The sequence below is a fragment of the Sesamum indicum genome, linkage group LG6 (genome assembly GCF_000512975.1).
Source record: "Sesamum indicum cultivar Zhongzhi No. 13 linkage group LG6, S_indicum_v1.0, whole genome shotgun sequence".
Taxonomy (NCBI): Eukaryota; Viridiplantae; Streptophyta; class Magnoliopsida; order Lamiales; family Pedaliaceae; genus Sesamum; species Sesamum indicum.
In genome coordinates, this window is record NC_026150.1 from 3,952,430 (window position 1) to 3,966,407 (window position 13,978).

General features: G+C 29.5%; 1 protein-coding gene across 1 annotated transcript; it reads left to right on the plus strand.

The window, feature by feature from the left end:
* LOC105163634 (phospholipase A1-Igamma3, chloroplastic) lies at nt 6,841-8,914 on the plus strand. The gene has a single exon (XM_011082058.2). The coding sequence runs from the start codon at nt 7,185-7,187 to the stop codon at nt 8,706-8,708; it is 1,524 nt and encodes a 507-aa protein (XP_011080360.1). The 5' UTR covers nt 6,841-7,184; the 3' UTR covers nt 8,709-8,914.

Sequence of the window (13,978 nt, forward strand, 5' to 3'; positions counted from 1 at the left end):
ACAGAATTTTTCATCGCTGATTCACTTTAGAGATGGAAATCATAGTTTCAGAGAGGGAAATTTCTGTCACTAATACCTTGTTTTCTTGTAGTGAATTTACAAAAAAATTAGAATTATACTTACACCCCCTTCAAAAATTTATTATTTACACCTAACCCATTTTTAATTAAAAATTGGATGAAAAATGTAGTTCCCATATAATAATTTTATACTCCTAAAAGAAAATTTTAATAATATTAACATCACTTCATATACATATAATATTTATTTCTTTACAAGTGCAAAAATATATACATAATAATGTTAAAATGAAAGGTAAAATTGAAAATTTATATAATTTATTTCCCTAGGATATTATTTTCATCCAACCCTAAGGGAAAGGGGTAAAGTGTAAACCGAAAGTTTCTAGATGGAATGTAAATGTAATTTCAAATTTGTTTAAAAAAAATGTAGTTTGCATTTTCAAAAGGAGTCTAAATGTAATTAACACTAAAAATAAATAGATACAAGATATATACCCGAAGAAATATAAAAATGAAGTGCTAGAGAATAATAATTTAATCTTGCACATGCTAAGTTTTGGCCCTTTTTTCATTATGCATAAAAGAAAATTTTCTTACAAAAATGATATATAATTACATCATTACATTAAAATTTGGGTTAAATACACTTTGCGCCCATTAACTATGTACTTTGTCTCATTTTTACATCCCTAAAGTATGAAATATAACAAAAACATCCCTAACGAAATAATTTGGCATTGATAAGACAAAAATGCCCTTCTCACTTACCCTATACTTTTTTATTCTACTTTCTAAACTATATTTTATTAAAGTATCTCCCCAAACTATTTTTAATGATTTAAAATTTTACTCACACTTAATTTTAAAAATAATTTTGATAATTTATATTTTTTTATAAATATGGAACACAAAAAATATTTATAAGCTCAATATATGTAAATATATTTTTATAAAAAAAAATAAAATATGTCAAAAAGTACATGCAAATATGTGTCAAGTCAATACATAATGTATATAATATTATAGAAAAAGTATGTTATATAACTTATAAATTTTTATTCAATTACATATCCACATAATAAAAATATATCATAGCATTACTTAAAAAATATAAAATATTATTTATTAATTATATTATAGATTTATAGATTTTACAGTATATATATGTTCTATGTAATATTTTATATTTTGTATTGATAATTTATTTTTTTTAAAAAGTTCAATATATATAACAACACAAGTAAAAATTATATAAATTTTTTATCAGTTGTATAAAAAATATAATAGTTATAAATTTATAAAGTTCATACAGATTTTCTACTCAGTATAAAAATTTATAGAGTTCACCAAGACATCATTAGTATAAGTATACATCATTATACCATCATGATTGGTATACATATACATCATTATACCATCAAATTAAGACATTATTGGTATGCACGAAAGAAAGTTGACATTTGTGTTAAGTATTGACCACAAGATCCACATGTTGCATTTAATTGAAATTAATGTTGTTTATTTTGGGGTCTGCAGAAAAATACAAATAACGGAAAAATGTTGGCCAAATTCGATACGTCAAGAATGCGGAAGATGCTTCCCAAGTTAATTCGATATGTCTGAGAGGGTGTTTGAGTAAGTTTATAAGCTCCTAAAAATATCTTATAAGATGTTAGAGAGTTTATAAGTTTTAATAAAATATTTGATGCTTTTTTTTAAAAAGCTTATAAGATTAGAAAATAAGCACTATGTTTGGTTTCATTTTTAACTTGTTTTGATGTATTTTGTGGAGATAGATAGGAAAAATAAAAATAAATAAGTATGTATTAGAGATAGTGTGTATGTTTGGATTTGTTTTTTAAGATAATATAAAATAAATATGGTATTTTTATGTTGTTTAGTAGGAGACAAAAACTATTTTCGTTGTCAAATCATGTCTCTTTTATATAAATTTATATATATGTATATGTATATAATTGTTTTAGTTGTAGGGCCTATAATTAGTATAGACTTATTTTGACAAAAAACAAATGAGGCACTGTTTCAAAACACCACTAAAACTTTTAAAACAAATCATGACAAGCATTGTCCATGTTTTGGTCCATCTCAGAGATGAAGCAAAATTGAAACCAAACATTATGAAAATATTTTTGGATCTTATAAGCTCTTTAAAAAAAGTTAACTTTTCAAACTTTTTATAAGATCTTATAAGCTATATAAAATTAATATGTCATAAGACGAAAATATCCTCATTCATACCCTCTCTCTCTCCCTCACACACACACACACACTTTCTCTCTCTAGAATCCAAAAAACTTTTTTTACTATTTAATTTTTCTAACATTCGAAAAAGAGAAAATACTCAGTCATTTAATAAAAAAATATTATAGTAAAAAAATAAAATTGATATTGATATATATTTACTGAAAACTATAAATTCAAGACATTATAAATTATATGACTAAAAATAATCGTTGCATTAAGAAAATATAAATTATATATCTATATTAATATCCAACTAGCATGAATATACATATATATTATTTTTATTCAAAAGTTTAGGTAATTAATTATTTGTCATTTTTTTAATTATAAAAAACTTATCTATTAAATTTTTATTTGGATTAAATTAATGTTTACTATTTATAAAAGCGTTTTAAATTTTTTTAAGCAAAATATGTCAAGAAATAATAATTTATTTGATTCTAATAGTATCATGCCCATTTTAGTCATTTTAGCAATAAAAGACCTTATTATGCCAAGCACCCTAACATATTATAAGATGCTTTCGCACTCTATAAGCTTTAACATCTTATTTTATCCAAACACTTTATGGACTTACTTTTATAATAAGATCCAACATCTTATAAGCTCCTGAAACATTTTATAAGATGTAGGAGCTTATAAAATGTTTTAAAAACGTTTAGCCAAACACCCTCTAAATTCCTCCCGTAAAAAAAGTATAAGGCGGAAATTGTCAGAACCACACCAAGAAGAACCTATTATAACCATCTAATACTTAAACCAGAAAGGCCGCGAAGAGAAAGTTTTAGAATCTTAAAAAAATATTAGGACAACAAAAGTTGTATCTGAAGCATTTATATTGATTATTTATTAATTTTTCTAATTATACGATTTTCTGTGAACTGAAAATGATCAGTTAATCAAGATGAGTTTATACGTATTAGGGTTTGTGATCTATGCATATTAGAAAATAACGCGAAGTCAAAGTTGTTCGCTATTTGAAATTAAACTAGAGGTCTAGATTTTGATACGATTTTTAGGAGACTACCCCAAGTCAGTTCCTAGAGTACAAAGAAAAATGGGGTAATATTACACTTTTAGTTCTATAAGATAGGGAAACCAACAAATTTAGTCCTTTACTTTACAAGATTTTTAAAAATAGTCCTAAATTTGAGAAAACTCAATACATTTAGTTATCCATTTTACGATATTTTCAAAATGGTCCAAAAATTGAAGAAAATTCAAAACATTTTGTCCTCTGTTTTATGCGATTTATGGGACTAAATGTGTTGAGTTTTCTTAATTTTGAGACCATTTTAAAAATCTCATCAAGTAATGGACTAAATGAATCAAGTTTTCTCAATTTTAAGATCATTTTAAAAAATTACGTAAACAAATAATTGAAAAAATTGAACTTCCTATCTTATGAGACTAAATTACCCGAAAAATGGAAAGGGAGAGCGACAGAAGTTTTTACTGCATGCAGGCCGTGCAATGTCAAGCCCTTTCCATCTATTACTCATCTTTTCAGACTTCATTTCTGTACAGTTGTTCGGAAAATCTGTTAATGGTGACAGCATTATTCAGACAGAACATGTATTATTATTGTTGGTGTCATGTGAGCTTGCTCGCCGGCTAGGTTTCAAACTCATTATTATGGAATGTTACTGTGGTCCATCAGGAAGAAGTTTAACGAATGAAATTCAAATTATTATTTTTATTAATAATAATTGTCAAATTCATTTAACAACTCAAATTATGATTAATTTTGAACTGTTCAGATATAATAATCATCAGTTTATAAATTAATTAATTGGATTTAAATTAATATTTTTTTAAAAAATTAATCATGGAAAAACCAACTCTTTCATAATCAATTGTAAGTTTTTTTTTTATAAAGTGAAAGCAATGAACTATTATTATATTTTGGGTATATTTACAACAATTTCCCCCGAGGTTGGTATTATTACGAAAGCTCTCTAGTTGTTTGGAAATCACCATTATCTCCCTGGTTTTAATGCCGCTTAACAATTAGTTCAATCCGTTAATCCATTATGTTTTTATCCAATTTTTATGGTGAACCGACTAAAATGTCATTCTGAACTAAGAACTATCATTTTGTTTTTCTAAAACTTTTCTAATTTTTTTTATGGACAAAGCAGATAATTTTTTTTTTCAAAATTTTTCATCTACTTGACCGTCCGACTTTTTTTATAAATTTTTATTTTTTTTAAAAAGAAAAATAATACAATAAAGGCAAAGTTACAATTTCATACTTTCATCCAAAAATTACATAATTTCATCAAATATCAAGAGGTATTTGTAATTTTTTAAATAACGAGGGAGTATTCGTAATTATATGAAACTAACCTCAGGGGAGATCATTGTAATTTATCCTTATTTTTTTTTATTAAATCGATTATAATAATCAGTATTAAATATTTATATCTGATGCTTATCAAAATTTGGCCACACCACAAGGATCGAAGGATCTTCAAAAAAATCCTAAGATTATCATAGGACTAACCATGGAAAACAAATGTTAGCATTCCGATACTTAAGTTAGTTATTTGAAGAAATAAAAAGGAAACTGAAATAAAGTGAGAATAATAGTAACATATGATGTGAGAGCTATAATACACGGACGGTTTGAAAAATTACTAGATGCAATGTTGGACACGTATTGCATACCGACACTCATAAAATTAAAAAAAATAAAAAAGGACACTCATGTCCATCACATTCTGGAGGCGTATCCAACATATTTTGGACATATTTTTGAATTGTTTTATAATTTTAAAAAATTTTGAGCTATTTTTCTTTTAAAAAAATTGACTAATAAAAAATAAAAAAAATTAACTCACTCAACTCAACTAAAAGTTTTAACAAGAAATTACTAAAAATCTGAGAGATGGTTAAGATGGTTTAACAAATTTGAATATTAAATATTTTTCATTGCATATTTTTAAAAATAAACTAATTATGTATATTTTTGAAGCCACATTTGATTAAAAATATAGATGTAGGACATGTCTATTTTACATTTTATCTTGATCTTGTTCATATTGCATATTGCATATTTTAATTTTTTGAGAAATTAAAAATATTAAGAATATATATAATAAAAATATATATTACATAGCCGTGTCAGTGTTGTGTCCTAATTTTTCTATATTTTTTGTGTCGTCGTATCCGTGTCGTATCATGTCTGTGTCACCGTGTTCGTATCCATGCATCATTGTCTGAGAGTGATAAATTATCGTGGTGTACAAAATATAAGCTTGAAATATTCTAAAAACCAAGAGAGAATGGTGCAAAAAAGTGAGAATTCGAGAAGAAGTGTGATGCGGAACATTGTCCCCAAAAGCTCTTTGAGTTAGCTGTCATCCGCAACAAACCATTGGTGATTTGGATAAGTATTGCCTGGGATACGTAAGTTGGATTAAATCCTGTCAATTCTGCCTACAATTTCAGAAATTAGTTATTTACATATTTTCCAGCTTGTTTTAACACCGATTTATCTGGACTAATCTGGAGATATTTCAGGGTGATGTGTACAAATGTGTTGGCAAGCTATATGACGTGTCCTCCTAGCTGTATGATGACGTGTCGGGCTGAAATGAACTTATTCATTGGGCATATCAATTCAGTAAAGTAGCAAGTAAGCTTGTGAATTCTTCCCTGCTGATGAGGTTTTTATTTATCCTGTTGGTGGGCATTATCCGACCTGCTGGTGGGCCCTTATCCATCTCGCTAATGAGTCAGCTGCGCTTTTAGCTCATAAAACAACAAAAAAAACCAACTTTAAAACATATAAAACTTACGGTACACAGGTGGAGGCAAGCCCAAGTGACGCTCAGGCCGTTTCATCACCATCGTGGACCAGTTATTCGTCTGATTTTTTAAGGCGATTTTGGGGGAAAGGGTTTGCTAATTTCTTCGATTTGAGGGAGACGGGTTTTGATTTGGGGATTTTGGTTTTGATTTGCTGAGACGGGTTTTGATTTGGAGAAGTGTTATGTGTTTTGATTTGGGGATTTGCTGAGAGAGTGTTTGGCTTGTTTGGCTTCTTTATCCACGTCACACAGTGACGTGGATAAAGAAGCCATGTAATTTTTTTTTTTTTTTTTAATTTGAAAAATGCCATGTCATAAAAATATAAACCAATGAGGTTTGAGCCCCAATTTAAATGGTCCATATAGGCAATTTCCGGCAGACTTGGTTTTTTTCAGGCCAAAATAGGACTGAGATTGAGCAATTTTAATACATAAAGGACCAAATTCAAACCCTAGATAGATAAAGGACTAAAATGGGAATGGGCTTAGAAGACGAAAAATGTATTTAATCCTACTTTTTATGTAATTAGTTCAATTGCAGCTAAATCCAATCTGAATTAAAATTTTTCATGTTGCTCCAACTTGTTTTTACATATTTTTTTGTCGAAATTAAGTGTTGCCTAATCCGACCATTCACACTACAAATATAATATCTATTCATTTCAGCCACTTTCTCAAACTTCTACACGTTTAATTTGCCTTTAGTTTAGAAATGTCTCATTTGGTCTTGCCAACTAACTTATTTATATAAATTGAATATAGATATAATTTGATATTTCTTCAATAACATTGCACACATTAAAAGTGATCAAAGTTCAGGTACGTATGTGCACAATTGGTCACCATTTAAGGTGCGAGATTGGAGTCCAATTGGGGCCCCTACCAACCAGGACGTCTGTGCACACTACAACACCCGGCCCACTCATGCACCCAACACCAACCAGGACGTCTGTGCACATTACAACAATGCACCCAGCCTGTAATTTTCTCTTGCTCTTCAACACCTCTATAAATTCCATAAACACGCAAGAACTCACATTCACCACTCCCATCATTTTGAGGTATATGCACTTCTACTCCCATGGCTTCGTTGCAGTCATCCTTCAACAATTCTACACACAAAATCCAAACTCCAGGGCAATTGTTATCATCGTGGAACAGCACAAAAGGAACCAGGAATCTCTTTTTTCCCAACAAAAGAAGTTCGATTTTTCCGTCAAGACGTTTGATTGCAGTTAGGTGTTCAGCCCTGTCGGGTTTAGAAGTTCAAGAAACTGATGAGGAGCTCAGCCCTGAAGATTCCAGGCCCCTGAGGGAAATCTGGAGAGAAATCCAGGGCGAAAATGACTGGGAAGACCTGCTGGACCCGATGAATTCTCATCTCCGGCGAGAAATCGTTCGATACGGGGAAATGGCGCAGGCCTGCTACGATTCCTTCGATTTCGACCCCCACTCCAAATACTGCGGCACATGCAAGTACCAGGGCGCGCATTTCTTTGAAAGGCTCGGCATGGCGGATCGCGGTTACACCCTAACGCGGTTCCTGTATGCGACGTCCAACATCAACTTGCCCAATTTCTTCCAGAAATCCAAGGCCAGCAGTATCTGGAGCCAGCACGCCAACTGGATGGGCTACGTGGCCGTGGCCACTGACGAGGAGGAGATACGGCGGCTGGGCCGCCGAGACATCATCATCGCTTGGCGGGGCACGGTGACTTACCTCGAATGGATTCACGACCTCAAGGACATACTCCAACCCGCCCATTTCCGGGACGATCCATCCATCAAAATCGAATCCGGGTTCTTTGATTTATACACTACAAAGGAAAACACATGTAAGTATTGCTCCTTCTCGGCTCGGGAACAAGTTTTAGCTGAACTCCGGCGGATAATCCACCGTTACCGTGGCGAAAACTTAAGCATCACAATTACGGGACACAGCCTTGGAGCAGCCCTGGCTTTGTTGAGCGCTTACGATATAGCTGAGATGAAACTGAACATCATAGACGACAGACAAGAAGAAGTTATAACCAAGATTCCTATTTCAGTCTTTTCGTTTTCAGGGCCCAGAGTTGGAAACCTGAAGTTCAAAGAAAGGTGCGACGAGCTAGGAATTAAGGTTTTGAGAGTTATCAACGTGCACGACAAGGTCCCAACGGTGCCTGGAATCATCACAAATGAGAAATTCCAATACCAAAAGTACCTAGAAGAAGTAATTTCATTTCCCTGGAGCTACGCCCATGTTGGCGTGGAACTAGCCCTGGATCATACCCATTCTCCGTTTCTCAAAAGGAATAGTGATCTCAGGTGCGCGCACAATCTCGAGGCCCATCTGCACTTAGTGGATGGGTACCACGGCAAGAATAAGCGATTCTGCTTGGCTTCAAAAAGGGACATAGCCCTTGTGAACAAGAGTTGTGATTTCTTGAAAAGCGACTACGGGGTGCCACCCTACTGGTGGCAAGATGAGCATAAAGGGATGGTGAGGACGGCCGACGGGCGGTGGACGTTGCCGGAGCGGCCAGGGATCGAGGCACATCCGCCGGACACGGCCCACCACTTTGAACAAGTGATCAAATATGCCAGAGCTAAGCTGGAGTACTAATTTTAGACGGATGATGTGACGATAGTGGTGGCCTGGTGGCGATTTCCACTTAATGCTATACACTATGCTTGTAGTTATCTCATCTTTTTTTCTGTCCGTACAAGATTCCTTTCCAAACTTAAATTCATTCAATGTTTGCTGTAAGAATTCAGTTACAATCGTGTAATTACTTTTGGTTGAAGACTATGTCTGGATCTTTGGTCTTATTAATTTATGTATATAAACATATATACATAATTACATATAAATATTGGTTACATTAATTTACAACGTATCACACGTTAATGTTTTCTTTCTAAATTAGAAAACGGCCCTATATACTTTTCTCCGTTAAAATTAATGTATTTGAGGACCCATGATTGAATTTTGCCTTTTTCTTGCGACGAAATTCGTCTTAACAGTAGCATATCTATTTCTAAAAATAATTCCAAACATTCTGAACAATTTCCAAAATACATTCTCTTATCTTTTAATTTCTTTCTATTTTTACAGAACAAGACAAAATTAAAGAAATAATGGATCCAACCATAGTGTTGGCTTTTGGGGGTTCTGGGCCTTCTGGCTGACATATATAGATAGTTATTATGAAAAACGTGCTACGTTTTTGTTCAATTGGATCATCAATGAGGTGAAAGGAAGAGAGGAAGCGTGGAAGTGGAAAGGGGAGTGCGACTTCCATTATGTATATGGATTGGTGGTGATGTTTTATCACGTTGTTTTGAAAAAATAAATGTCTATATTTTTATGTTTGACAATAAAAATAAAATTATTTACAGAACAAAATAAAATGGAACCAGAAGTACTTTTTCTTTTTTTATATTTATTAGTTTACCATTTCAATTTTATCTTAAAAATAGGGTAAATACTATATTTGATTCCTTAAGTTGTCGTTTAAAATCACTTTAGTTCCTCAAATTCATTTCTTAATTTTAGCATCCTTAAACTTTAGGTTTTCTTTTGTCTTAGTTTGGTTCCTCTTATCATTTTTGGGGAAAAATGTGCCGGATTTTGAATTTTTGGAGGGCAAAATGGTTAATAAATTTAATTTTATCACTTTTAATCCCTTAAGTTCATAAAATTATCAAATTAATTTTTTTTTACACGAAAAATAACTTTTTTATATTTTTATATTGATTATTATAATTATCTTACGTGAATAATGAAAATTTTTAACTTTTGTGAATATAATAATAATATATTGCTTAACTTAAAATAAACAGTTAATTTTTTTAGGTAGTTAATAAAACCAACATTATGAATGAATTTTATAAAATTTATCTAATATAAAAATATAATTAAAAAATCTAAATCAATAATTTTTTTATTTTAAAAGTTAAAAATAAGTCTAAAAATGTTAAACCTCAACAATATTTATTAAATATTTGGATTTTTTAACAAAAAGTTGGTAGATTGTGCTATTTAACTAGATTAACCTTTGGTGCATTTCATATATATAAAATTCATTTAAAAAGATTTCTGTAAAATGGGACTATATATTTAGAAAACCTCTTAAAATGAATTTTATATATATTTAAAATGCACCAAATAATCTAATCAAAAGTACATTCCACCAACTTTTTCTTCAAAATCGTAACTGCTAATATTCATAACATTGTTAAGATTTAATTTTACTAGACATATCTTTAACTCCTAAGATTAAAGAATCAATTTAGATTTTTTTAAATTACTTTTAGATTATATAAGTTTAATAAATTTATTTATAATTTTGATATTTTTTTGTCACTTTTGAAAAAAGAAAAGAGAGAGAGAGAGAGAGACTATTTTATTTTAAGTTAAGCAATATATTAATATTATGTTCACAAGAGTTAAAATTTTTTATTTTCATATAAGATAATAACATCATACCATATAAAATAAAAAAAATGATTTTCTTTCTAAAAAAGAATTAATTTGATAATTTTACAAACTTAAGGGACTAAAGTGATAAAATTAAACTTAAATTTACCATTTTACCCTCCAAAAAGTCATTTTACGGTCATATTTTCGCCAAAAAATAATCAGATGGATCAAATTGAGACAAAAATCAAGAAATAAACTTGAAAAACTAAAGTGATTTTAAACAAAAATTTAAGAGACCAAATACAACAGTATAATAAGTATTAGCAATAACTCAATTTATGTATTTTTTTCAGTTTTTTGTTGAAAATAAATTAAAAAAAAATTCTTCATTTACAATTTGATGTGAGGGGTCATCTTGGGGATATTGTGCTAAGACCTCACCCCCCCGTTTCACTTTGAAACTACGTTCAACTCTAAACCCGTGCCATTAGTTTAGTTCGTCACGAACAAACTTTAGTACTTTTAAAATTCTAATATGTACCAACTCGACCATCTAATTATTTTGCGTATATAGTTCACATAAAATTATATAATTATGAAAAATTTATAAATGACCACCCTCTATGCCCCAAGTACAACTTTTTCTATCCGAGCAAATTTTATGAATTTAAACACTTTATCATTACAGTCTATTTGACTCAAATTTTGGAGGCTATTATCGCGTCCTTCTCCATGTGATTCTGACAATATTTTGCCAAATCCACCTTCAAGAAGATTTAAGGCTTATAATTTCAAGAAGAAACAACTCCTAGTCTAACTATTTGCCTTGATCTTTTTATTTCATTAATTGATAATTGCTTTGCCCTAAATTGGATGGAAGAAAGAGGACTAGGAGGGATTTATTTATTTATAAAAATTTAACATTAATTAAAACCCAAAATATTCAAGAACCCAACTGAAATACAGTCCACTTGATCCAACAATTGAGTTAATCCAACGAATCATATTACAAGGTCCATTGGGCCTACTGCTTGATGCAAATAAATTGAGTCTATGGACAAAACGCCCAAATAACAAATTCTGAATTAAGAACTCTACAAGGTATTACATCCTATTATTTTGATTTTTTTTACATCAAAATGTTTAGAGGAAAAATATAGAAAATTCTAATCCGGATCAAATTTTAATGTAACAAGTTCTATCGAGTTATTATTATTATTTTTTTTTTTGGTGTTTGTGATGGTTCATACGATTTTACAGATGGGTCGATCTTTAAAAGTGTTCGTTAAATTTAAGAAATAAGCTATGAATCTTTTTTAAAAAATATATTTATAACATCCTAATGTCTTATTTTTAGTAATTTATAAACCCTCTTTCTGTTAAAATTTAGCAAATATTTTGTAATATTTTATAAATATTTAGACATCTTATAAAATACTTTAAAGAGTTTAAAAGCTCATGAAATAGTCTCTTAGTTATATAATAAAATAGAAGTTGTGTGCATATAATAAATAATTATTCATATTTTAAAATATATTATAAATAAAAATAAAATATATAAACCAACAAATTACGTTTAAAATAAATAAAATAAAAATACTATCGACACAAAAAGAATTTGGTACGAGTGAAATTTTTATATTATTATAGATCATATAGATGATAAAATAATTTGAATAGAGATGGTTAAAAATATATAAGAATATTTTTTGTAATTTAAAAATTAGTGTCACAGTGTAACTAATCATTATTTGAGAATAAAAAATTAGAGTTTTTTTTTTATATAGTTTAGATTTATGATACTTATTATATAATTAATATACAGTTAAAATTATATATTATATGCATTATATTAATTATTTAATTAGTTTGGTTATATCAAATTTAATTTGCAAAAAAAATAAAATAAAAATTATGGGTCGGGTGAATATGCTAACGAATTTGGACCCTGTGGATAGTGGTAAATTGGAAATAGAGAAGGTTTTTTAATTTGACTGAACCCGACAGAGTTCCCAAGTCTTTGGATGTCGAATCCCAGGTTACCTGTGCCTGTGTGTCTCCTGCTCTTGTCTATTTTCACAATGAATGCAGTTTTGCAGTTGCACCCTTGTGCTTTCATATTTCTCATTTTTCACCTCATTATTATACCTTAATTTATTTAATTTTTTTAAAATAAAATTCAATTCGTAACACCATTCATCATATGTAAATGTATATATTAATTACATCGATCTTTCCAAATCAATGAATATATTCAAAAAAAATTAAAAAATATTATAAAAGTAAACTATATACATACATTCACGAAACTTGAGCAATGATTGTAATTTAATTAATCGTCAATAAAATAAAAATATTGTTGTTCACAATATCGGAACTGAAGTGATTTAGTATATCTTTTACGTAATATTTTAGCTTTTAAAATTTAATTACCTTTCATGAGTTGAAAGAGTCGCTAAACGACAACTATATGTAGGACAATTCTATCTAATACAATGCTCGTGAGTTGTGATGATAATTTTTTATCTTTTTCTTTTAATATAATACGAAATAATTTATGTAATATAGAACAAGCAAAGAGGGTTTATAATGTGAAAATAAAATTAGTGGGTCAAATCACGATAACATGAAAGGCAAAGGACTAAGCTTGCAAATAATGGGAAACGATGGAGGCGGGGAGGGCAAAGAAACAAAGCTGAGAATCCTGAGATCCAACCAGACAAACAATGTACGATTGCATGTGACCTTCAGTACACGACAAGAGCAGCGATACTCTCACATCACCCGCAGCGTACCCCACAGCCAGAGCCTAGCGCGTGTTAACGATGACGGAGAATCCCAGGTTTTGTACTACAACTATCTTTTATGATATTTTCGTTTAATTTTTACGGTGAAATGATCAAAATGCTTTTTTTTGAATTTTAATTGCAGTTATATATATTTAATAATTTTTTAAAATATATTTATGGATTAATATTATTTATAGATTATTTATTTTACCTACCTTCAATTTTGCTTTGTAGTTTTTTATAAAAATTCAACAAGAGTAAAATAGTAATGTTCACCTTACCGTTTAAGGACTATATAATCATTTTTTGTATGAGAAAAATACTTGTAATTTGTCAAATAACGAGAGGGTATTCAAAATTGTATCAAACTTCAACGGAGGTAGTGTGTAATTTACCCTATATCTTATGGCTAGATAAAATTGAGAATTTACACCCTCAGATGTTCGGGCCTCTTGAAGTTTTGTCATAATTACAATACGAAATTTTTCATAATTACAAATACATTTTATTATTTGTAAAATTAAAGACAGTTTTTAAAAGTGATAGTCGTCTAATAAATACCCTATTGCGATAACCTATTGTAAGATAATATTTGTTAGATAACCATTAAACCTAAGAAAATATTTAATAATTTTTCAAACAACAAAAATTATTTATAATTATGATAAATTTTAAAATAAA